Genomic DNA, 27,772 nt, shown 5'->3' on the forward strand with positions numbered 1-27,772 from the left:
GAAGGGTTTAGCTTCCTAATACTCTGAAACCAGGAGGAAACAAACCTCAGAGTAATTCTGCTGCCTGTTGCATGTGACGTGAGTCATATAATTTCCCACAACATCAATGTCACTTACTGTGTATGATCTTATATAATCTTACAAGGGAGCAGTAAACACTGGGTGTCATTCTGCGATAACACCCCACCCACCCCCCAACGTATGCCCCTTTATTTGCACATTAAGAGAAGACAGCAAAGTTTATATAAAACCTACAAACCAGTGTAAATCTAGACATGTAACCAGATAACTTGTACTCAGAGGGTTGCAATGATTAACTGCAATACTATATTTTTTTCAGAATTCTTACTAAATAAGTCATTCATACTTTATTGCATTTGTTCCCCTATTACAGGGGTGGGCAACTCCAGTCCTCAAAGGCCACCAACAGGTCAGGCTTTCAGGATATCCCTGCCTCAGCACAGGTGGCTCAACCCAGGACATACTTGAAAATGAGAGGTCACTCTCAATGTATTACTTCCTGGTGAAACATTTTATAAATAAATAATTAGTCCCTGCTTCAGCACAGGTTATGAGAAAAACTGCTCACCTATTTAGTATAATGTCCTAAAAACGGTAGGTGCAAGGGAGGTAGTTAACATATATTTCACAGAGTGAACTCGAAGAAAGGTGTTCAAAAGCACTCCTCTATGTGCACTCTTATCTAAGAGTGCACATAGAGGGGTGCTTTTGAACTCCATTCTTCGAGTTCAGCACAGGTGGCTCAATTAGTCCCTGCTTCAGCACAGGTCAGTCAAAAACTGAGCCACTGATTAAGCAACCTGTGCTGAAGCAGGGATATCCTGAAAACCAGACCTGTTGGTGGCCTTTGAGGACCGGAGTTGCCTATGCCGGCCCTATTGGTGTTCTTGCACAGTGTGTTTGCAGATGAGTGTTTTTCTGATTTAAATGTTGCAACAAACAGGTGCTGTGTTATATTTTTATTACACGATGAAGCCGGGGCGCTCCAGAGCTGAACCGTGTTAGTTTGCGCTCCGGGGACCCCCTGCTTCCCGAGATACATTACAGGGGGACAGTGCCACCAGCTCTGTCCCCTCTTGGGGAAACAAGACGGAGGTTTAAATCTACCGTTTCACGCGGGCCTATTGCGGCTTCCTATTGGCCTGTGTGACGCAGGGGATTGAGACCCCCATGAAGAACTGGTGGCCCCTTCTGTGTGAGAATAGACAAAGTAAAGTAGCATTTACCAATAGAAGGTTGCAATGATGAACTAATTGTGCAATGCTATATTTTTCCTGAATTCCTACTCGGGTCGCTGATTGACATTGCATGTGTTCCCCTAATGGGCGTCCTACACTGTGTGTTTGCAGATATGTGTTTAGTGCTGTGGCTTTCAACCTTTTTTTTTCATTGAAGCAGCAATATTACATTTCCCCCTCTTTTTCTTGTTTGTGTATGTAAAGCGTGTGGCAATGTATCATTCTACATTCTTACCTAAGCCGGCAATCGTTTGGTGCGCCTATTGTAAATCTGTAAAACTCCTGATTGTGTGCCTAACATAATGGCCGCCTTCTGACTGTGCTGCAGTCAGTGAAATACTGAAGCTGATATGTTACATTTTATTACTAAGTGTAACACGTTGTTACAGCTTTAAGTGTAATAGACAGTCTGATGTTTGGGGTACAGCAACAGGTCTGTCTGTGATACTTTGTTGCCAAAGGGAAGAGCTCAAAAAGGTGTGTCAAAGCCTGTTTAAAAAATAAATGGATATAATTTTCTAAAAGGTTGCTGTAGCAACCAAAGGATTCTCAGTACATGAAAAAAAAATAATTAAACGTGGCATTATGAATTTTAAAAAAATGCAGGCAGTATTTAATACAGTACTGATTTATTTAAAAAAAAAAAAAAAAAACCATATAGGATATTTCACGTTTTTGCTGCTTTAAAGAACCCTATAATTATATTGTGAAATTCAGAGGAACCCCAACCCAATCTAACAGCGCGTCTGAGATCAGATGCATTGGAGGGAACCCCAACCCTCTCTAATAGCGCGTCTGAGATCAGATGCATTGTAAGGAGCCACGACCGTCTTTAGTAGCGTGTCTGAGATCAGATGCATTGTAAGGAACCCCAACCCTCTCTAATAGCGCAGTTCTGAGATCAGATGCATTGTAAGGAACCCCAACCCTCTCTAATAGCGCGTCTGAGATCAGATGCATTGGAGGGAACCCCAACCTTCTATAATTGAATGACCTGAAAATTGCAGGAAACCCTTTAGGGGTGCCTGGGGAACCCCTGTTAAAAAACACTGGTTTAGTGATATAACAGTAGCGCACTTTCCCCCACCCCTGGGAGATAAGGCATCTACTGTGTGTGTGGTGCTTTACCTGTGGCTCACAGGAGGCCTGAACCTCCGCCGCTGGGAGCCTGGGGTGTACCTGATTCGGTAGGTGACAGCCCCTCCACCTACGCGGGATCCTAACTTTGTGGGATAACCCCGTGCAGGAACATATATGAATAATTCACGACCATGTAGTAAAACAATAATACTTTACTATTAGTCTATAACCCGCATAACCATACGCAACACATATAACCGTACTAATGAGGTACAACTACCCACCAAGGCTTGCACGGCCGTAACCCAACACCGTGTCTACAGTACCTGCCGGGGCCCTTTGGCACCCAACCACCCTGGTGTCCACAAGGATATAACCCCGCCCCTATATGTCGCCAGCGCTGCCACTATGATGTGTGTATGTTGGTTGGTGCACTTAATGAGGTAGGTACCTGCCGGGTGATCCAGCGATGTCATCCGTGAGGAGTCCGCCTCCGCGTGGGTGGTATCCAGCTGGAGTGTCCCACATACAGATAGTCTCTATACCATGCAGGGTGATCTGGTCCCAGATTACAATCCCCAGGGCTACGCAGCATTGCAGCTGTGTCCCTGCACGTATCAAACAGCTAATGGGGCAGTGTCCCTACCTAAGCGCCTGTCCCTATAGCAGCCACAAACTGAGATAAGACGGTACCTGGCCTAGTGCAGGTGCCACAGACACCTGCACATACAACCTACCCCTTCCTTGTCCCAGCTCCGACTGACTAGCGAGGTCTGAGCGCGCCTGCAGGGGAATACTGCAGCCCTATTGGCTCTCGCGCGACATGTGACTGCAGCCCTGCTAAGCCTTCTGGGGGCTGTTGTCCCGCGGAGCCTCTTCTCGCACGCCTGACTGTCCTTCGCATGTGCGAGCGCTGCCATGGCCACCGCAACTCCCAGCAACTATGCGCAAGATAACGGCGCTCTTCCAGGAAAGCCACCGGAGCCTCCGGCGATCCACTCGCCGCTCCACCACCCCCGCAGTACCTCCCGCACCTCGCCAGGGTGCGCGCACGCAACCGGAGGTAAGGGGGGTCCAGGGGGAAGCCTGCTATATAACTATTTCAATACCCAGGTGCTGTGTAGTGTTAAATGTAACAGCAGCACTTGTGCTTCACTGATATTTGAACAACTGCTCCCACATGCACATACTGTAGCCTGGATCAACAAACCCATAACATAAAGTATTGTCTGTTAAATGTCATTATTGGGCTCCAAGAGACATAGGAAAGGAGAGGCATCAAATTCTTAATATAGTTCATGCTGACCGTAATACATCAGTATTACACGTTCTTACATTACATCTACATTTCAGGTTGTCTGAAAAAGCTGTTGTATAAATTAACTTCCCTGATTATAATGATACTTTTTTTTGGTCACATTATATCTGTCTGAAAACTTTTTTGCAGTCATGGATTTAAAACTACAGCTCAACCCCCTTCTAACGCTGTGCTTGGGGTCCAAAGGATCACATCGCGTTATAAGCGGATTCGCGTTGTAACGGATCGCGTTAGAACGAGGTTGAGCTGTATCATTTATTTTGGTTCCAAGTTATTACTCCATAATCTTCAGGGGCATTTAGGAACACGAAGGTCGGTTCCTTGCTTAGTAGGCATTATATTCTGACTTGGGCATGACGTTTTTAGTTTTACTGCGTATTTGAGGCTGTTTAATGTTATAATAATAAGTTCGGCTTTTATTAGGATTGTGTTTATATTGATTGAGTCTGTAGACCTTGCTTTGATCTTCCCATATTTTTCTTCTGGGGGATCATCCTTGCTTGACAATTGCAACAGCTCCTATTTGATGCTCTAATTGTGTGCTTTTGGTGTTTGTGTCATAAGGTGCATCCTGTCCTAAAATAGTTTAACGACAAACATAGGCTGGTGCTATCTGCCTGTAACAGGAGCATGTAACTGGGTGTGAGGCTTCCACTTTCAGAGCTGTGTGCTGCTGGCTAGTTCTGCATTGTCAAATTCTGCAGTGTTGGACGTTCTGTGGTACACTGTTTAACCTGTTCATTACCACGGGGACCGGCAAAGCATTGCTTAGTAAGATAATTCTATGCTTGTCACTCGGGTTTTGAATCTTTGTTATTGCTTGGTTTGCAGTGTTTGCTGCTCTATAACATACATTACATATTAAAGTAGCTATGTATGTATATCTTTATTTATATAGCACTCACAGCTGTACTTGGCGCTTTATCATATAATTGTCTTTAAGCACCCCCAAAAACCTGTTTCCTTTTGTTGTAACGCTAATCTCATTGCCCCAGTCTGTCTGGATAATTAAAATCACGCATTATGCAAACATGACCTAGTTTTGATGCCTTCTCCATTTGCAAAAGTATTTTACCTTCCTCAATCTTAACGATGTTTGGTGGTTTATATCATATCCCTACAAACATTTTCTTTATACTTTTACCTCCACTGCTAATTTCTATCCACAAAGTCTCTACATTTTCATCATTCCCTTCCCATAAACATCTTCCCTTATAATAGGTTTTAGATCCGGTTTAACATATAAACATAACCCTCTAAATTAACTGCCCAGTCATGAGTTTCATCCTACCATGTTTCAGTAATGCCTATGATATCATGCTGCTCCCTAGCAGCTATTAATTAAAGTTCCCCCATTTTATCTTTCAGGCTTCTTGTGTTAGAAAGCATGCACTTAAGATAATAGTACAGGCGGGAAAAAAACTTATCTGCTTTCTAGTATTATCTATATTTACTAGGAGGGTTTCGCCGCTTGTCAAACTCGTAATTGCCCCCATTCTACCTCCATAACCCCTTGTTTCCTCATCTATTCTCTAGTTCATTATCTGTTTAATTCCCTCCCCCCTCCATCCTAGTTTAAAATCTTCGCCAACCTTTTAAACATTCTCCCCTCTAGCACAGAAGATCCCTCTTCATTGAGGTGCAATCCGTGTGTGTATGTATCAGGAGGGGAGCGGGACAGTACTGTATGTATCAGGAGGGGAGCGGGACAGTACTGTATGTATCAGGAGGGGAGCGGGACAGTACTGTATGTATCAGGAGGGGAGTGGAACAGTACTGTGTGTATCAGGAGGGGAGCGGGACAGTACTGTGTGTATCAGGAGGGGAGCGGGACAGTACTGTACGTATCAGGAGGGGAGCGGGACAGTAATGTATGTATCAGGAGGGGATCGGGACAGTACTGTATGTATCAGGAGGGGAGCGGGACAGTACTGTATGTATCAGGAGGGGAGCGGGACAGTACTGTATGTATCAGGAGGGGAGCGGGACAGTACTGTATGTATCAGGAGGGGAGCGGGACAGTACTGTATGTATCAGGAGGGGAGCGGGACAGTACTGTATGTATCAGGAGGGGAGCGGGACAGTACTGTATTTGGCAGGAGGGGAGCGGGACACATTGAATTACAAAAATGGCCGCAGGGGAGACAAATGCAAGTGACAGTCATCTCCTTATTATGTTGCCACTTTGCTTTCACCTCCAGAGAGCGTCCTGACCCCACGGAAATGTTGTGTCCACCCCGGGAAAGTATTATTGGTGGCCTAAACGGCTAGTTTAGAGTCTGGGGGTCCTTGAGTATCTGGTACCACAGATCCGCTCCGGGAGAACTCCCCCTGTTTCAGGTGAGCAGGAACAGGGCAATTGTGACTTTCGCCGATGACAATATAACTGTCCCATTTACACGGTGTAATGCAAAAGGAGTTACCGCTACCCTTTAAAAATAAATAAATAATATATATATAGAAATAGCTGTGTTATTATATAATATACATATAATGTATTGTAGAGGTATCTGTACCGTGTTAGCCGAGCTTAATAATTAAAAACGAATAAACGATACCGTTCTGTGGCAACGAAATGCTTTCTCTCGCACAAATAAAAGCATTTCGTTTGCCACAGAACGGTATTGTCAATTTGTTTTTGATATATATATATATATATATATATATATATATATATATATATATATATATATATATGTATATATGTATATGTGTACACCTAGTGCATTACCACAATAAAATTGTATTAAATGAACATAAAATCTATCAAATGGCCACTCACAAAGGTACAGCAAATAAAAGCATTTATGAGATAGGCTCTCATGTGCCTTGCAGCTCAATCACCAGCATCCGTCTGCAGTCAATGGCGTCGTCACGTGGATCGCCTTCGTGAACCGGAACCGGAAGAGGGATCTTTCACCTTCAATGCTCCATATCATTAGTCCCTCCGTGAAACGGGCACCTCAGATGTAATATGGATAAGGTAGCAAGCCGGGAGAGCAGCACACAGGAGCCAAAAGTTCTCAATCTATCTGCATCAATGTTTGTGGGCAAATGGCGGCCGGATTCTAGCCACGCCCTACGCGTTTCGTCATCAAATGGCGACTTCTTCAGGGGATAACCTTCAAGCATATGTCATTGGTATTTATAGGGAGGTGAACAGCAGGTAGCCAATAAAGAATTAATGATTTGAAGCAGTGGATTGAATCAATATACACCCATACACATGTACAGCTAAAACAGATATAAGCAAATTCTAAGTGTTCTGAGGACCAAGGATTAATGTGCAAATTGCAAATTAAAACAAAATAACTAATGTTAGAAATGGTATAAGTGTGTTGAATATCACTAATGATGTGAATACAATTGGTGAGTGAAATATAACAGGCTAAATTGATAAACAAACAGCACTAAAAGATACATGATAATTAGTTGTGAGGTTTGGTTACATTACTGCATTCTAAAGAGTATAATCAAAATGGACTATTAATAACAGAAAATATGAAACAAATAACATATTAATAAAGTTAGATCTGCTGTATATGTACGTTTGTAACATCTCAATTAAGGAGATCATGATTGAATGAGTCATAATAGATGAATGGCTGTATAAATTGGTAATAAAAACACTTTCATTCTCATTTCAATCAATGACACCCAACAAAACAACAAATAGTTACCTGATATATTCCCAGGATGTTAACCCATTATTGGGATGTCAGTAGGGAGTCAGAGGAAGTAAAAAGGTGGATCCAAAGGCAAGGACAGATGAAACGAGAGCAATGGTGGTTTATACTAATAGAGGTGTTATATAATTTAAATGTGAGTGCTGTTTTATGTGTTGTATGTATGAATACTAAAAATATATAGTATATGAATGATGTGAATAATAATATATAATATCATTAAATGATAGGGGGATAAGTGATTATAATAAAATAGAAGTAAAAATTAAATTAAAATTAGAAATAAAGGTAAATATGAAAATAAAAATAAAAATGGAAAAAATAATAAAATAATATGAAATAAAAATAAAAATAAAAATAAAGATAATGATAATAATAATAGAAATAAAAAATAATAAATAAAAAATAAATAAAATAAAAATAAAAATAAAATAAATAAAAAATAAATAATAAAAATATAAAAAATGAAAATAAATTGACCATTTGTGGAGATGAATCATAACAGACACGAAAGTCGACTGACCCCTTGGATGAATAAATAGGGACACAATGACCAGACAGAGGACCATAGCCCAGAGGGAATGCAAAGCATTCAAACCAGACCTCTGGAGAACCACCAGGGGTGTTCAAACTATGGTGCTAATGTCAATGTGGTCATTGTGTCCCTTAGGATAGGTAGTGTCCAATATGTACATCCAATATGTTTCTCGGGTACATAGTTTCTGAAAGCGATCACCTCCCATATACGAGGGGGGGATAAACTCAATACCCATGACAGAAAGGGATTTGGGATCTTTATTGTGACTAGTGCAAAAGTGACGTGAGAGGCTGTGTGTTTGGCACCCATTAATAATGTTCCGCCGGTGCTCTAGGAACCGTGTACTAAGGGCTCTAGATGTACGGCCTATATATTGTGTGCCACATTCACATGAAATAAGGTACACAACATATTCTGTTAAACAATTTATATGATCTATTATTTCGTATGAGGTACCATTTGAATGTGATGTAAACTTGTTGGATTTTGTCAAATGCTTGCAGGTTAAACACCGACCTCTTCCACAACTAACATTTCCTTTCCCAAGGGCCATATTCTGATTTGTAATCTTCTTGGTTTTGAGTTTACTTGGTGCCAGTATTGTTTTGATACTCCTCGCCTTTCTGAATACAGTTGGAGCATATTCTGGTACTAGATGACCAATAACAGGATCGTTGCGTATAATTTTCCAATGACAATTTAAGATGTTTCTAATTTGGTGAGCAGATTGATTAAATTGTGTAATAAATTTCGGTGCATTATTTGATTTATATTCCTTTTTTCTGCTTTTACACATTGATTCTGATTTGTTTTTTGATTTTTCCAAAAGTGTCTCTCTTTTAATAAAACCTGCATCCTGAAAAGCTTTATTAACAACAGAGGCATCATAACCCTTTTCCAAAAACTTCTTTGATAGATCTTTCCCCTGTGATGCAAAATCGGAGTCCTCTGAGCAGTTGCGCCTGATTCTATAGAACTGGCTCTTGGGCACGTTGTCTAGCCATTTTTTATAATGGTTACTGCCATAGTGTAAATAGCTATTGGCTGACACTGTTTTAAAGTGTGTTTTTGTTTGAATTTGATTTTCTGTGCCTATAAATAGTTCTAAATCCAGAAAGACAATGGTGTTAGAGTGTATAGTATGTGTAAATTTAAGGCCCATCTCATTATTGTTGAAAGATGACAGAATCTCCTCCAGGATGACCCTATCACCATCCCAAATGAAGATAATATCATCTATGAAACGGCCATAGTATACCAGACCACCCCTCAGACTAGCATTCTCCCAAACATGGGTTCTCTCCCACAGACCCATGTAGAGATTAGCATAGCTGGGGGCAAATCTGGTACCCATAGCCGTTCCACAGATTTGTAGATAATATGTGTCTTCAAATAAAAAATAATTGTGACTTAAGATGAAATGAATGCATGCCAAAAGAAAAGTTTTTTGTGAAGGGTGAAGATTAGTGTCTAATTCAAAAAAGTGTTTAATAGCCTGGATACCTTTGGTGTGATCAATACAGGTGTAAAGTGAAGATACATCGCATGTAATCCAGTGAAAGGTATCCTTCCAAATAATATCAGAGGTGGAATCGATGACGTGCAACGTGTCCCTAATGTATGATTTTAAAGTTATGACATACGGTTGTAAATAATAGTCAATGTACTGGGACAAGTTCGACGTCATCGATCCCACCCCCGATATTATAGGCCTCCCAGGTGGATTAACTTTATCTTTGTGCAATTTTGGCAAGTGATAAAATATAGGTGTCCTAGGGTGTTTTGTGAATAAAAATATTTTCTCTAAATTAGTGATAATCCCTTTGCTGAGTGCTTCCTGGAGGAGATTCTGAAATTCTATCTGGTAGCCCATAACTGGGTCCTCATCTAGTATGGTATAAGATACAGAATCATGTAAAAGGCGATGGGCTTCGCGTATATAATCAGCACGATCCTGTAGAACAATAGCACCACCCTTGTCTGCCTGGCGGACTATAAGATCAAAGTTATTTTTTATATCCAACATGGTTGTAGTCTCTTCCTTTGATAAATTATTATGTTTAAGTTCTTGATTATTCAGGCACAACCTCTCAAGGTCCCCGAGAACCAGTGTATAAAAGGTATCGATAAAGTTCCCCTTTGAGTGATAGGGGAAGTAAACCGATTTAGGGGCAAATGGTGATGGCCTATAAATTACATTGCTCACAGGGTCAGTTTCTGAAAATGGATTATGATCCATCGGTAAATCAATATCCTCCTCGTGAGTAGTGATATCAAGTAGTGAATTGTCAAGTAGTTGGTCATCATGTACTAATCTTTTATTTAGAGGATCTACCAATGCATTAAATTTGGCTGGTATTTGTGTATTATTATAACTGGTATTATTTCCAGATTCTGCCAAAAAAGACGTAAGGGCATTGATACACTCTATTTCTTGGGTGTTGAAAATAGGTTGTGTCTGTTCCCCTTTAAGTGTAAAGTGTCGCATGAGTGTCAGCTTACGAATGTACCGATTCAAATCCACAAATAAATCAAACCTATTGGGAGTGCTACTAGGAGAAAACGATAAGCCTTTGGTTAATAGTGATAAGTGATATGGAGTTAATGTATGTGAAGACAAATTATAAATACCATAGTTGGTAGGTGTAGCCTCCATCAACTTCATTTTCTTCTGTCCTTGCTTTTTTGCTCCTCCTCTGACTCCCCTGAATCTCGTTTTCTTCGGGGTAGTGGTTGGGCTTGTTTCTCCCAAAGTGGGTATTTCTTCTCCCTTTCTCTTTGTTCTAAAAAAGAGGCAGTTTTGTGTGTTTTATTGGGTGAAATTGTATTACCAGTGTTACCATTGGATCCCTTATGAGATGTTTTAGATCTCGCCCCCCCTCCCATGGCCCCCGCACCCTGCTCTAGATTGTCTGAATTGTCCTCGCAATCAACTCTTAATACAGAATATTGATTGGAGGTGGAGCAGTTTGCGGTGGGCGTATCGGGTGGGGGGCAAGGTCTATCACGTGTGTCTTTCCTATCCAACCGTGCTTCTTTTATCAGCGTGATAATTTCATTTTTCTCTTTTTCATTAGAAATTGGTTTCTTATAGTGTTTGTTCCCTTTATTTTCTTCTCTATAGCCGGAATGGGAACGACCATATCTATGGTGTTTATTAAAATCTTTGTTTCTTTTCCAATTTCTAACTCTGTTATTAGCATAGTCATCCTTATCACGTTTTAGTTTGTTTGTTTTTCTCTCTATAATTTCTTTTTCAAATGAAACTACCCTTTTATGTACTAGTTCGTCTAATGAAATGAATTCTTCCTTGCCTTCGAATGGCTTAATAGTTGTCTGAACCTGAGCTATCTCTCTCCCCAAGACCTCCAATCTCTCTTCTCTATAGGAGATTAGAAGCTTGATGAGAGAGACAGAACAGTCCTCCAATATAGTATTCCAACTGGCTGTAAATGTCTCACTTGCCTCAAAAGTTGGTTTTTTAGTTATCCTAAGTCCTCTCGGGACCAATTTGATATCCAAATAATTTTGGAGTGAGAGCAGATCCAGCCAGTTTTTTGTCTCATCCTTAGTATAATTTTCCAACTCTTGGAAATTATTTTTCAAATCAACATGGTTCTCTTGAACTACAATGGGGTCCTCATTCACGATATTGGCAAATCTGTTCCTCCTAGCTAAACGTTCCTCACTGGATTGCATCATTATCACAAGTCACAAAGGAAATATATAGATATAGAATTAATTAATACAATCAATTAATGACAATTAATATTGAACTGAAAATGTGCATATACAAATAACAAGGAAATGAATGGCTGCTAACTTCTAAGTGAAAATAGACAACAAAACAAACAATTGAAGTAGCGCCGCTAAATTACCAGTTAATTGTAGATATTAATAGAAGAGACAGTAGCTAATATGGTATGCTTGAAGGGGTAGCTAGATAGGGCTAATACACTAAGATAAAGACTTTAAAAGATACAATTAGCAATACAGTCTCTTGACAAAACCCTAAAGGAAAAAATTGTAAAAAATCTAAAAAATGTATTTAATGAAAAAATATATAAAAAATGTCAAAAGATAAAAATAAAAAAAAAAAACCTTCAATACATAAAGTCCTGTTCCAGTGGAAATGTCAATGGTTTCTTGCAGCCCGTTCCAAAGGGATCACCAGTCCCTAGTGATATCTGGAAAAAAGAACAAAAAAGAAACAGGCGCACACCTAGTGCATTACCACAATAAAATTGTATTAAATGAACATAAAATCTATCAAATGGCCACTCACAAAGGTACAGCAAATAAAAGCATTTATGAGATAGGCTCTCATGTGCCTTGCAGCTCAATCACCAGCATCCGTCTGCAGTCAATGGCGTCGTCACGTGGATCGCCTTCGTGAACCGGAACCGGAAGAGGGATCTTTCACCTTCAATGCTCCATATCATTAGTCCCTCCGTGAAACGGGCACCTCAGATGTAATATGGATAAGGTAGCAAGCCGGGAGAGCAGCACACAGGAGCCAAAAGTTCTCAATCTATCTGCATCAATGTTTGTGGGCAAATGGCGGCCGGATTCTAGCCACGCCCTACGCGTTTCGTCATCAAATGGCGACTTCTTCAGGGGATAACCTTCAAGCATATGTCATTGGTATTTATAGGGAGGTGAACAGCAGGTAGCCAATAAAGAATTAATGATTTGAAGCAGTGGATTGAATCAATATACACCCATACACATGTACAGCTAAAACAGATATAAGCAAATTCTAAGTGTTCTGAGGACCAAGGATTAATGTGCAAATTGCAAATTAAAACAAAATAACTAATGTTAGAAATGGTATAAGTGTGTTGAATATCACTAATGATGTGAATACAATTGGTGAGTGAAATATAACAGGCTAAATTGATAAACAAACAGCACTAAAAGATACATGATAATTAGTTGTGAGGTTTGGTTACATTACTGCATTCTAAAGAGTATAATCAAAATGGACTATTAATAACAGAAAATATGAAACAAATAACATATTAATAAAGTTAGATCTGCTGTAGGTTATCCCCTGAAGAAGTCGCCATTTGATGACGAAACGCGTAGGGCGTGGCTAGAATCCGGCCGCCATTTGCCCACAAACATTGATGCAGATAGATTGAGAACTTTTGGCTCCTGTGTGCTGCTCTCCCGGCTTGCTACCTTATCCATATTACATCTGAGGTGCCCGTTTCACGGAGGGACTAATGATATGGAGCATTGAAGGTGAAAGATCCCTCTTCCGGTTCCGGTTCACGAAGGCGATCCACGTGACGACGCCATTGACTGCAGACGGATGCTGGTGATTGAGCTGCAAGGCACATGAGAGCCTATCTCATAAATGCTTTTATTTGCTGTACCTTTGTGAGTGGCCATTTGATAGATTTTATGTTCATTTAATACAATTTTATTGTGGTAATGCACTAGGTGTGCGCCTGTTTCTTTTTTGTTCTTTTTTCCAGATATCACTAGGGACTGGTGATCCCTTTGGAACGGGCTGCAAGAAACCATTGACATTTCCACTGGAACAGGACTTTATGTATTGAAGGTTTTTTATTTTTATTTTTATCTTTTGACATTTTTTATATATTTTTTCATTAAATACATTTTTTAGATTTTTTACAATTTTTTCCTTTAGGGTTTTGTCAAGAGACTGTATTGCTAATTGTATCTTTTAAAGTCTTTATCTTAGTGTATTAGCCCTATCTAGCTACCCCTTCAAGCATACCATATTAGCTACTGTCTCTTCTATTAATATCTACAATTAACTGGTAATTTAGCGGCGCTACTTCAATTGTTTGTTTTGTTATATATATATGTGTGTCTAGGCTTCAGTGGTATATTTAATACAGTAATGCATCTGAAAGAGAAAATATATTTTCTGTGTTCTTATAGAAAAAATAAATATATTTTGTAAAGTTATATCAAATCCCAGATTTTTTTTTTTTTTTTATGAAAATCAATGGAATCCCACTTCAATCACAATAGTTTTATTTGGGTTTTGGGGGATCCCTCCTTTAGCTGCTTAACCCCTTTCTGACAGCGACGTGGTTAATCTCAGCCCTGGTCTGGGAGATACTACAGGACACGCCCTTCCGCATCACTCTCAGGTCCGCCCTTTAACGCCACACATTAAAAAAAAAAAATAACACACATTGCCTGTGCGTGCAGGGGAGGGGGGAAGTTCTGGTATGTCTGTGTCATGGGCCCGCCCGCATCGCGCCCGCCACTGCGTCGCAAGGTGAGTTGACAAAATGGCGGCTTGTTTAACTGCGGAGAACTGGGGGGATGAGGGCGTGGGGTGGCTGCTTAACTGCGAGGGAGCTTTCCGTTCATGTTATGGCGAGAAACAACAACCCTCAACATTAACCCCTTCAGTGACACTCACGGGGGCACGTTAGATATGTCGGCCACAGGGGCCCCGGGGACAGGGAGATTGGGTGAAGGGAGGGACCATAACATGGCATCTGAATTGAAAAGTTCGTGTTACTAATCAGTGAGATTTTATTTGTGTCAGGGAGACTGCCCCCCCTCATCCTCCTAAATCAGGGAGACTGCCCCCCCTCGTCCTCCTAAATCAGGGAGACTGCCCCCCCCCCCCCCTCATCCTCCTAAATCAGGGAGACTGCCCCCCCCCCCCTCATCCTCCTAAATCAGGGAGACTGCCCCCCCCCTCATCCTCCTAAATCAGGGAGACTGCCCCCCCCCCTTCCTCCTAAATCAGGGAGACTGACCCCCCTCTGCTCCTAAATTAGGGAGACTGCCCCCCCCTCGTCCTAAATCAGGGAGACTGCCCCCTTGTCCTCCTAAATCAGGGAGACTGCCCCCCCCTACTCCTAAATCAGGGAGACTGACCCCCCCTACGCCTAAATCAGGGAGACTGCCCCCCCCCCCTCGTCCTCCTAAATCAGGGAGACTGCCCCCCCCCCCTCGTCCTCCTAAATCAGGGAGACTGCCCCCTCGTCCTCCTAAATCAGGGAGACTGCCCCCCCCCTGCTCCTAAATCAGGGAGACTGCCCCCCCCCCTGCTCCTAAATCAGGGATACTGCCCCCCCCTGCTCCTAATCAGGGAGACTGCCCCCCCCCCTGCTCCTAAATCAGGGAGACTGCCCCCGCCCCTGCTCCTAAATCAGGGAGACTGTCCCCCCTGCTCCTAAATCAGGGAGACTGCCCCCCCCTGCTCCTAAATCAGGGAGACTGCCCCCCCTGCTCCTAAATCAGGGAGACTGCCCCCCCCCGCTCCTAAATCAGGGAGTATGTACATAATGTGTTTTTGTATCCTGTTAAACCAGTATTACCTATTAAACATAGTTGTCTGTGGTAAACTACACAGATTAGGGGATTTCCATAGGAATCGCTTCCCCTAAATCAGAGAAACTGATGCTCGCCTTAACCCCCCCTCTCCCCCGACTGTGGATTCTGTAGCCTTCAGTCAGCTATAGTTAAAAGAATAACATATAATAATCATGCAGTCTCACTTAGCAACATGTGTTACAGATGCGGTGAAAAGAAATCGCACAGCACTGTCACATCTGATCTACAAATATTACGTTTTAGGCTGGAAAATGTAATTCCAAACAGCACAAGGTAAATGCAGAATGTTCTCACTTGGGCCCAGATTCACTAGATGTTGCTAAGCATTAGGACTCCGTAGCTTCTGTTCACTGAATAGGAATAGAGGAGTGCTAAAGCTCAACTCCACGGCTTAGATTCACTAAATGGTGCGAAGTTGTTAACAATAAACTGAAAAAATATTGTAGGCGTTTGGACTCGTTTCTGTGTTCAAACAGCTCCTATCTGGATTAAACAAAAGTGAAACTCGCCCTCCAGTCGGATCCTCTGAATTAAATTACACTTTATTTTGTCAAAAGCCCACTGCAGTGGCGGTTTTACTTTTTGTTTAATCCTGATTATATAACCACATAAGTGCAGTGAACCCGAGGAAGTTATCATACGCTTGGGTGTGCACCTATATTCATTTTTTTTTCTTCAAATCACTCCTAAACATAATTTTACATAAATATCTAAATACCTGATTGAATTCCCAGTGAGAAATTAAAGATTTGAATAAACTCCAAATGGGACAGCCGGGCCGTTCCCTGTCTGTATAACATCTAACCGTGTGCTCTGCAGTTCAAGTTTTCGCCATGCTGATATCAATGAAATATGTACTTCTAATGGAGTAAAGACATTCTGTTTAAAGGAAAGCAGGTAAGATCATTCAAATGGAAAGAGGAGGCACTCTGGCAGTATAATTATAGTCCATACTTACTCTTGATTTTATTCACAAAATCATCAGAGCAGGTTCAATAACATATAACGTTTCAGGGCACTCGGCCCCTTCGTCAGATAAGTTTACCCGTCGCCCAGTTATACCTATGCCCTTAAACGTAAGTGATCGTATCTGCTCTGAGGATTTCTTGAATAAATCGAGAGTGAGCATTGACTACGTTGGTGCTGCCCGAGTGCTTCCACTTTGCATTTGAATGCTCTTGAGTGCTGACCGGTTTTGGGGTGTTAAGATCGACGGAGATTGAGAACCAGGATGTTCTCGTTTTGTGGTTCATGGAGTTCCACTTACACTAATACATAGAGGAAAGAAAGTGATTCAAATGCACCTTTTGAATTACAAAAGAGCACAACAAATGTTCTTTTCACATGCACAAAATGCTGTTTGTCTTAAAGCTGCAGACCAAGCAATATCCTACATGTGTTTTATTTTTTTATTTTAATAAATCCGTTCTGTACTATGAGAAAATACTTGTAGCATTTTTTTAAAGCACTGAACGACATTTTTTTATTGTATTATAATGTAACAAGCTTTTTTTGTTTCTATAGCCACCATTAACAGTCACGTCCCCTTCCTCTTCTGAAACAGGCACACCCCTTTTTTTGAGCCCAGCCCTCTAGCAGTGCACCAATTGTATCTAGTGACTGCTTGGTCACATGATCTTCCCCACAGAACTTTGCATCTTTGGTCCTCTTCTGCTGCACAGACAGCCATTTAGTGAACCCCCAAGCCGAATCATTTCCCGATCGATTGGCAACTTGGCTAATTACTTCTCATTGTGTGGATTGTATTGATGCACATATAAAAGGGAATAAAAACATTTAGAAATGGCAGCTTGGACTGCTGCTTTTTAAGCAGTATTTTTTAAACTGGTTTAATTACAAGGTCCTCTCTTTAAAAATAAAAATGTTTAGAGTAACTGTAATTGTTTTTTGGTTTTCTAACAAATACTTTTTTGTGTGTGTCTTAGAAAAGCTCTCCGATTTCCGCTGGAAAAAAGATGACATGCAAGTGTCCTCAGATGTCAGACGCTGCTCACGACATGGACACTGAGCAAGAATTTGCGGATGAGAACACTAGGATGAGGTCGTTTGCTAATTTCCCAGGTAGCTGCCCAGTATCGGCCCCAGCGCTGGCACGAGCAGGGTTTTATTACACTGGAGACGGAGACCGGGTGAAGTGCTATAGCTGTCAAGGCGTAGTGCAAGGGTGGCAGTACGGAGAAACGGCCATTGGCAAGCATAGGAAAATCTCGCCGAACTGTACATTTATTAGTGCGTTTAACTTGAGAAGTGATTGCATTCAAACTCAAATACCCATCCTTCAAAATTCAAATCCACACCTTGTTGCAAACTGTTCAGGAAACGCTGCTCACACTCATGATTCTGAGATCAACGCCGATTACCTGTTGAGGACAGGAAGAGTTGTTGACATGTCAGAAACGCGATATCCTAGAAACATTACAATGTTAACTGAGGAAGCCAGGCTAAGGACTTTTCAGAATTGGCCAAGTTACGCCCGCTTAACGCCAAAGGAGCTTGCAAGCGCAGGCCTTTATTACACAGGCTCCGGGGACCAAGTGACATGTTTCTGTTGTGGCGGCAAATTGGTGAACTGGGAACCTGGGGATCAAGCTTGGACAGAACACAAGAGACATTTCCCTGACTGCTTCTTTGTTTTGGGTCGGGATGTCGGGAATGTGGCATTTGAATCCAACAGTGCATCAGTCGGTAGAAGAAGAGGTTCTGAGGTTTATCCGGCCATGAACCAATATAAATCCCGGCTTGAGAGTTTTGCTCAGTGGAAGTATCCCAGTAACAAGGAGACACTAGCCAAAGCTGGATTTTATAGCACTGGTGAGTGTGAAGGCTTATTGTGCTCATGTGAAATAAAATGTCAATAGGAGCTTGGTGGTTAGATTCTATCCTATTTGGAGAAAAGCGTAACTTTAAATCTGACATGTTCCTTTCTTGTTTCCCTTTTTTAAGTTGTTGTTGTTGCCACCCTGATAGCCAAACATTCACATTTTAAAATGAACACCTCTGTATTAATACTCCTCATAAACCCCTACACATTTATCAAAAGCATTGTACGTGTTACTGTAAAATAATTCACACAAAGAAAGGCGAAAAAGAGTGTGTGGCCATATAGCAACAAATAAAGTCTAAATTAGGTCATTGACAACCGCTTTTAATAACATTACATTTTGTAACGGCTTTAAAGTGGAACGAAAAATGTTTGTAGAGACTGGAGAACTCTGTTGGTGAACCAGGTTGATAAAGGGCCAAGATATGAAGTCTATGGACTTAAAACAGCAATCCCACCCAAAATGTATTTTAATATATATAATTTTCCAGATGCTCCATTTTCTGTGCCTGGTCACTAACATGGTATGTAAAGATGGCACGAACGGTCATCTGTTGCGCAGTACTACTGGCAATTTTGTTTCCCCTGGATGGGAAGGGACCCTGGCACTGAACTATTATCTGGGAGGTGTCAGGGAAGATCCCCCTCCCCCCCAAGCTGAAAATGGCCCCTTATTTCAAACACACGCAAGCAATCCAATTCTTTTTTTTTACCCAGGAATGAAGCAGGGGAGTTTAAAGCTCCGGCGTCACGTGGGCCAATAGAAAGCTGAACCTGATGACATCGCGGCTTTCTATTGGCCCGCTGGACACAGGAGCTTTGAAACTGCCATAGCATGAACCCTGGTAGCCATGTGGGTACCGGCAACCCCCCTACAGAGTTCTGTATCTTTGAAAGCTGGGGGTCCCCAGAGTTGAAATTAGTGGGGTTCAGCTCCGGAGACCCCCTGCTTCAATTCAGCGTGGGAAAAAAAAAAGCATGAATTGCCGCTTTCAAAAATGTCTCTTTTCTTAGATTTAGTAAGTATAGCGACACCCAGGTCAGCAAGTAAGACCGAGGCCATACAGCCTTCGCCTGCACGGAGTCGTGCGCGCGTCCGTGACACCAGCCGTGTGAAGCGGGTGTGTTTTTCGGACATGCTAGATGCGCCGTTTAGGGGCGTGTCAGTGACGTCGCGTGACCTGCCCGTCGCACCAAGAAATCAGTTTCAACTGATTTTTCTCACAACACACTAACTGCCAGAACCTTTCCAGTCAGTGCTGCGGCCGGTAACGGCGAGCTCAATCAATGCTTTGCAGTCACGCTAGCAGAGCATGATGGGGGAGCGCTGCTTGCATGTCGCGGTGGTGACCGACAGGACACTCGAGCACCCAGGATATGTGTGTGTGTGTCTGTCTCATAGCAAAGTAACCATGTCCTGTAAATATTTTATTGTAACTGTAGGTGAAGGAGATGCAACAAAGTGCTTTTATTGTGGTGGGTCCTTAAAAGAGTGGAAGTTGAAAGAAGATCCATGGAAACAACATGCAACGTGGTTTCCTGGGTAAGACTTTGATCTATGCTTCTAGAAATACTCTGAACCCCCCCCATTTGTGACGACCATATTGTGAATGTCTCTGCAAATGAATTATCTGTAATGGAATCGAGAAATACATAGCATTTGAATTTCATAGGAGACCGTCATGGCTTTTATTGGACCAAAATCAAAGGCCCACAAAGTGTTATGTTTTGACGTCGAAAGCAATTTTCTTCATGTGCGATCATAACTTGTGGTCATTAGAGACCATGTTATATACATCATGGAAGAATAATTGTTCATTTAGTCCAGACCAAATTGGACACGTTGGGAAGATTTGATACCTGTATGGAGAAATGAATGAGAAAAGCAAGCTTTTACAAGCCTATCTGTGCAGTTATGTTGGTCCAATCAGAGGCATCTTTGTTTTATCGGACAAGTCATGTTACAACGTAGAATGTATCACTTTCTCTTTGTGACTACAGGTGCAAGTTTCTGTTAGAGGAAAAGGGTCAACACTTTGTAAATAACGTTCAGTTAAATCGACCCCTGCAAAACAATGCGGTAAGTTTATTTTATTTTTTCAACAAAGTTGCATTTTTTTCCCCCCTCTATTTGACTTTTTATATATGAAGCTGAACTCCCCGGGGACACCCTGCTTTCCAAGACACACACACACACACACACACACACACACACACACCACACACCACACACCACACACCACACACCACACACCACACACACCACACACACACCTCTCTGTGGCTCCTGAAGGAAGCAGACCCCTGGCTGGGCACGCTATATGGTAGCTCCAATCTCCCATGGAATGGGAGCCAATAGGAAGCCACAACATACTGCATCCCGACTTCCTATTGGGCCGCAGGACATTTAATAACAGTCACGAGCTTCTTCGGTATTTATCTCGACGCAGGGGGTCCCCGGAGCTAAAATTAACAGGGTTCAGCGCCAGAGACCCCCTGCTTCATAATACTACTACTACTACTACAATATTCAGGACCTGCTTCTTTAATTTGCAATGTATATGTGTAAATAATCTCCGCTAAAATATTTCATATACTATTGCAAAGCCGACATTTCACTGGTTGTAAAATGTTAATGAAGGTGTTCTTTAATACTTTCATACATCATGAATAGTGGGGAGTGTTTTTTTTTTTTTTTTAAATATATTATAGCTTAAACCTGTAATTCTACATTTTAATGTTATTAAATGTCATTTATTGCATCCTTTTAGTTTGACGTTGGGTGGGGGGTGCGTTTGTGGGCTTAGTAAGAGTCTCTCGGCACGGATCAACATGGTGAACATGTAAGGCTAGTACCCAAATGCTTCACAGAAGCGGTGGGGGTCTGTAGCGATTTCCTAAAGCTTGGAAGGTGGGAGGTTGTCCCAAAGCCCTTCGTCCAATCCTATTTGAATTGAGTTGCACGGAGCAGGGCATGGTTGGTTGATCAAAATTGTCCCACCTTTCCTTGGCATTCTGCGCTGTTTGTTACGAAAGTGATTGTAGTTTCAGTGCGTTTAATATAAATCTTAGATGTTTATTCATTTAAAGAGTAAGCCATTGACTTAGTAAACCCCATAGCAGCAGTGGCTAACTCCAGTCCTCAAGGGCCACCAACAGTTCAGGTTTTAAGGCTATCCCACCTGATAAACCCTGATCTGTTGGTGGCCCTTGAGTACTGGAGTTGGCCACTCCTGCACTACATGTTTGCCATGCATGTTACATCATGAAAAAGGCTCCATATGCAACTAGTCTACTAGGATTTGAAGATCCTATGACCCGATTTACATGCACCTAGTCAACTGACAGAAATTTCTATCTCAAAACAGAATAGAACAAGTTTACTCACATATGACACGTGGGAGATTGACAAGAGATTGCTGATATTTATGCTACTTTGTATTTGTTCTTTTTAAGGCAGTGTCAGCTGAATCATGTCCTGCTTTACCTGAAGGTATTTGTAACTTTTACTGTACAGATTCTCATACCCTGCTGTACACCAAGGCTTAGAGCTCTGATTTATTCATGTTTGAGTAGCTCTTATTAGCTATATTTTCCCCTATGTTTTATTAAGCACAATACATCCGTATATATCCTGTAGTTCTGGTCTTAAATCTGCTTGGCAATGAAATAGCTCCTCGGTCTACCCTTCCAATGGGACTGCTTATGTAGACCAGTAACTTAAACTATACTGGCAACTAATAGACATTTCTCTTGCTCTAAAGATAATGACCTAAAGAAGAACGCGTTGGTGAATGGTGCAGAACAAATGGGATTTCATCTAGGAGAAATCAAAAATATTATGGGAAAAAAACTCAAGTCAACAGGAGCAAATTATACATCCCTTGATCTCTTGGTTTCCGACTTACTAAATGCTCAGGCTGCTCAGGTAGAAAATGGTGAAGAGAAGCCCAAAGAGAACGGTAATGATAAAATAACATTCAAGCATTGTGGGCACAGGACATGAATAGGATTGATGGCAAAAGTGTACATAAAATTCCACTGAGATTCAATATGGTTATTTGTAGTTGATGTATGGTTATTTGCATTCACCATCAATTAATTCCAGGGTATTAGTAGCCACTATTCATAATAGCTAGTGCTGAAAGAATATCATTAACGCTCACCTTCACGTGCACACCGCACCCTCCCCCCCCCCCCTCCATTTCTGCGCTTCCCAACCTTCCCCCCTCCCCCTTCATTACATGTGCACACACCCCTCCCCCCCCCCCCCCTCTTTACAAACTACCTTTAAAAAAAAAATTGCATTATACATCTTTTCATTGCCTCTCCGAGATCAATACGGCTATTGGAACTTTGGTCCATACTCCATGTGCTGTGAAACCATCTTCCCTTTGCTTGTAAACATTTTAGACCATACACTTGAACATGGATGAAATCTTACCGAGCACCGGGTCACTTTTAAAGCAACGTCTTCTCTGCTCCCATAAATATGTAGGATATTGTACATTCATTTTAAGTTTTAAAATAAATATCTTTTGAGAACATATTCATTAATTTGTCACTAAAGTGAATGTTACATTTTGCTATTGACACAGTCTATGCTATAAAGGACTACATTAATGTTTAAAGCAAGATTGCTACCTTAGATTTTAATCATCATTTATTTACTTGTCAATCTTGACCACTCCACATAATTACTGCTTTTATTTTCTTAACTAATATACTTATTCAGTTTTCATTGGGGTACAAAAAAAGAAAAAGGTGACAAGGGAACACAATGCCAAATATAGGTATCAACAATTATATTGTTACAACGCACGTCTGTGTATATGCACCTAAATAACATTAAATACCGCACAGCCCGCCGCCGGCCCTCACACCGCACAGCCCTCACACTGCACAGCCCTCACACTGCACAGCCCGCCGCCGGCCCTCACACCGCACAGCCCTCACACTGCACAGCCCTCACACCGCACAGCCCTCACACCGCACAGCCCTCACACCGCACAGCCCTCACACCGCACAGCCCTCACACCGCACAGCCCTCACACCGCACAGCCCTCACACCGCACAGCCCTCACACCGCACAGCCCTCACACCGCACAGCCCTCACACCGCACAGCCCTCACACCGCACAGCCCTCACACCGCACAGCCCTCACACCGCACAGCCCTCACACCGCACAGCCCTCACACCGCACAGCCCTCACACCGCACAGCCCTCACACCGCACAGCCCTCACACCGCACAGCCCTCACACTGCACAGCCCGCCGCCGGCCCTCACACCGCACAGCCCTCACACTGCACAGCCCTCACACCGCACAGCCCGCCGCCGGCCCTCGCACCGCACAGCCCGCCGCCGGCCCTCGCACCGCACAGCCCGCCTGATCTAGGGCCTGGGAGTCGGGAGGAACATAAGCAAAGATTGCCAAGGGTAATTACTGCTTTTTAATTGCAATTACCCATAATGTATTCTATATAAATTAAACATGATCGGGCAGAGAAAGGGAGTATGTCTTTGTTAGCAGATTGGATACAGGTGGTTAATGATGGTTTCCTTTGATGCTTCACAGAGAGCAGCGTTGAAGAGCAGCTGAGACAGTTACAGGAGGAGAAGATTTGCAAAGTGTGCATGGACAATGTTGTATCCATTGTGTTTATTCCCTGTGGCCACCTAGTGGCTTGCACAGAATGTGCTGAAGCTATGAATAAATGTCCCATTTGTAATGCTATTATACTAAGAAGACAGAAAACCTTTATGTCCTAATCCTGTATCCCAACAGTACAAAAAAACCTTCTGTTTTAGCAATAGAAAAATGACTGCAGAGATTTTTTTTATATTAAATATTACAACTGGGACTCAGCAACAGAAATGCGGATGTGTTTTCCGGAATCTATTTTAGTAATGCAAACCTTTTTTTTATTCTGCCTAATCGGTCATTCCCTTCACTGGATGGTGTATTTGCTATCATTGTGTAACACATTTTCGTAACTTGATTGCTTTGAGAAACGCAATATTTTTAAATGTAATTTTTTTTCCCACCACAAACAAATGTTTACTTAAATGTGTTCATTTTATCTTGTAGTTGTGCAGGTTTAGCTGGCCATCCCCAATAGGCCCAGATCCACAACATGCTGCTAAGATTCAGCTCACCTTTACTCCAATTTATATGGGGCGTTGTTGGTTGAGAAAATCCTTTTGGATCAATACTTAGATTTCAAATAAAACATTCTATTAATGCACAGATTCAAAAATGTAACGAAGATCCTTTAATACCATGTACTAAACTTTTAGTTGACGTCACTTTGATAGTGGTATTAGGCTGCGTCCACGGTACCGCTGAGCGTGCTCATACTTGAGCGGTGACGTCACCAACTCTCCAAGCATGAGCGCAGGCTGTCCTGCAGAATTTTCCAAGTGCGAGCGGGGGGCGCGTGTCATTAGCTGGATCGGGGCTATTTCTTTGTGCATTGACTGGCCTCTGATTGGTTGCTGAAGGATCATGTGACCCTTCAGCGCGCTTCAAAATCAATTTTCTCTTTCCCCAAGCGTCTAGCTTTGGAGAACGTACGTGCACAAGTGTGCCAAGCGCGCTCAGCGGCAGCGTAGACGCAGCCTTAGTCATCACGTGAAGGCAAAATGATTATTGGCTGTTCTTGGGAATGTGAGGTTTTTTGTGAATTTCACTTCAAAAGGTATTAAGTTAAATAGTGGCTTTTAATTAGAAATTGTTGACAGTTTGGATATGAATATCACTTTGGCTGACATCTCTGTGACAATGTTTGGATGAAGTGTGTGTGTGTTTTTTTTTCAGGCATAGTACAGAAGTACCAGGAGACAGTCCTGAGGGTTATGAAACCCTTCTACGTTTCTATATAAATATTGCAGCAAGTTTTACAGGTCTTGCCCCGAATTCATATTTAGCCGCTGTGGAAGGAACTGAAGACAGCTCGATTTAGCAGGCAGGTTGCCAAAGCATAAAGCCATGTTTCATGTCGCTCATTTACTTTGTCTTCCTACTCACTTAATATGGCTTTGTTATATTATTTTACCACACCTGAAAAAGAGACTTCTACGGTTTGCTTCTGTAAAAAAAAAACCCCAAAAAACCGTATATCTATAGGGTGTGAGGTCTTCATATTTCTCCAGGACCAGTGTGGCTACGAGAACTTTGCATTGATGTGCCGATCGCAGTCAAAACGGCATCTCGCCACAAACTAAAGTTATCCCTAGTAATATTGGTACATTCACGTACAACTCGTCACCAACTCCAAAAGAGGATTTGTTTATATTTTGATCAAATCTGTTGCATGAGTAATATTTTGTACTTGTTTTGTCATATGAAAAAAAATAATTTTAAATTTTAATATATTTGGATAGGTAAGATCATCTGACATTTGTAAATATGACAAGTGTACACACATCTAGACCACTTCAGGCAGGTTGCAAATGAAATAGCACATCAGTCTGGCTGTAAATGTAGTTCCCTTCTATAACAGGATTGATCCAGCTATAGCATTCGTTATGGTGCATTATTAAGAACGCGTACTGCATTTGAATGTAGGATAGGGGATGGTAGGATAATGGATGAGCGCAGTTAATTGGATCTACATTTCTGAATATTTAACACTTTTCCATTACATTTTTTTAACAAAAATTAAATTCAACTACTGCTTCTAGCTTGGCATATTCACAGGCTGAATGTAATGCAAACTAACCATACAATAGTGCTGTGGAGATGGGTGTTAAAACCAATGTATAGGACACCTAAGCTGGTGGTTCCAGGTTTTTTCTGTTCACCTAAAACCACTTCAGTGCTTGGGGAGCCTGCAATGTGTTCACTTCCATTTGCACTAAAGGGTTAACTTCCCTGATAGAACGCATCTTCATTGTTACAGTACTTATTTATTTTCTGTCCAGGTTGTTTGAATTTCCTTTATCCTTTTCACTATATGACTACAACATGCGCACCAAAATAGTATGTGGTATAAAATACAATGTGTATTTCAAAGTGATTGATGTTGCTCCTATGTAAATGTGTATAATTAGTGTTGTGAATAAAGAGTGGCCAAAGCTTGTAATTGAATCTATTACCTGTGGATGCTGTTTATCAGGAGTGGCCAACTCCAGTCCTCAAGGGCCTCCAACCGGTCAGGTTTTAAGGATATCACTGCTTCAGCACAGGTGGCTCTTCAGCACCGGTAGCCCAGTCATTGACTGAACCACTGATTGAGCTATCTGTGCTCATTAAAACCTGACCTGTTGCTGGCCCTTGAGGACTGGAGTTGGCCACCCCTGCTTGTAGACCTTTTGGTTATTTGCAGGAACCATTTTTCTTGTAAGAGAACCCTGGGCTTCTAAATGTGATTCCACAGGCTGGGGAAATCTTGGGCAACAATCCAACTTTAGATTTGAATCCTGTATCTGGGCTACTTTAAGAGCAAGTAGGCACATAGTAATGTAAAGCAGCATTCTCGCTTCTGTTTTAATTGAAATAATTAGAGATTGCATTTACCAATATGTAACCGTTTTTTAAAGTCACTATTTCCTGGGATAATTTCAACAAAATTATTTTCTTTTCCTTTCAAACAAACGAAACTTCTTAAAATATATTTTATTTTATACAATTAAAATGCTTAATGATAGTGTGTGTATATGTGTATATATATTTTGTTATCAGGTCTATTACCATAAAAGTGCAAATGATTTCATAATTAAATCAGCTGGTATTTATAACTTTGTTAGGTTATGCAAATGCTCTTTTAACGTCTCAATGTAAAATAAATATAATTACAGGAGTCGTCTGGATTGGTTATCATTTGTCATTAAATTGTGGTGGCCGCCTTCATTATGGGAATAGCAGAAATGGTCCTCTAGTGCCCAAACTGCATCTCACACGCACCATTTTATCCCTCAGAAGTACATATTTCAGTTGAAATCAAACCAAAATACTTAATCCGCGATTATTCAGCGAGCAATGGCGCTCGCGCGCTGCAAACACGTCCTAATCCCTATGCGGCTGCCCCTAGCGCGGGCGGTGGCGGGACAGCATTTGGAAATGAGTGTTTCCAAGTGCTGTTGCGTGATCGTGGTTCAGCCAATGAGGGTGAAACGGCTTCGTGAGGCGGCCGCCATACCCCCCCAATCTCCTGCAGCCAAGATCACACATCGCTCGGGCAAGAGGCACCCGCGATGCGATGAGCGGACGTGCGCCAGCGCGGACTGTAATCATGGAGTTCATTCTACATACTCCAAAGCAGCTATTCAGGCTATTTGCGGACAAAAATATCTAGACGTCAATTGAGATTGAGGTTAAAGCAACATTTTATTAAAATCCTGTTATTTCTTTAAAATAAATCAGTTGTGTAGTATTAGATAATACAATATTCTTTCCTTATTTTTTATTGAGATTTTAAAGTATTAAGCGTCCTTGGGTTTCTATAGCGACCATTTAGGAAGTCATAGCACTTTCTCCTTTGAAATAGGTGACCTCATTGCGTCCAGTGAAAAAGTATATAAAGTGCGCAACTAAACTCTACAATAAAGCATAAGTGAAACTGTGTCCCAGTGAATATATTGCAATAATGCACAACCTTATCAAATATGAAAAAGTATATAAAACAGTAACATATAATGACCATATGAGGTCTTGAGTGCGTATGCAGCCGTATCAGATGGGAGTAGCTCGATACCCCCGCAGTACTAAAAGA

The 27,772-nt window shown here is 41.7% G+C and overlaps 1 protein-coding gene across 3 annotated transcripts; it reads left to right on the forward strand.

Annotated features, from left to right (window-relative positions):
- XIAP (X-linked inhibitor of apoptosis) lies at window positions 1-26,808 on the forward strand. Of its 3 annotated transcripts, XM_075573414.1 has the most exons (8): window positions 14,125-14,143; window positions 15,400-15,489; window positions 17,163-18,048; window positions 19,502-19,601; window positions 20,060-20,138; window positions 21,515-21,551; window positions 21,823-22,020; window positions 23,635-26,808. In XM_075573414.1, the coding sequence occupies exons 3-8, from the start codon at window positions 17,193-17,195 to the stop codon at window positions 23,826-23,828; spliced, it is 1,464 nt and encodes a 487-aa protein (XP_075429529.1). In that variant the 5' UTR covers window positions 14,125-14,143; window positions 15,400-15,489; window positions 17,163-17,192; the 3' UTR covers window positions 23,829-26,808. The 3 variants fall into 3 exon arrangements, with proteins under 3 accessions (XP_075429530.1, XP_075429528.1, XP_075429529.1); XM_075573415.1 differs by lacking the exons at window positions 14,125-14,143; window positions 15,400-15,489 and adding an exon at window positions 1-73; XM_075573413.1 differs by lacking the exon at window positions 15,400-15,489 and having other exon boundaries at window positions 14,003-14,143.
- Window positions 26,809-27,772: the final 964 nt, after the last annotated feature.

This window comes from Ascaphus truei, chromosome 16, assembly GCF_040206685.1.
Source record: "Ascaphus truei isolate aAscTru1 chromosome 16, aAscTru1.hap1, whole genome shotgun sequence".
Lineage (NCBI taxonomy): Eukaryota > Metazoa > Chordata > Amphibia > Anura > Ascaphidae > Ascaphus > Ascaphus truei.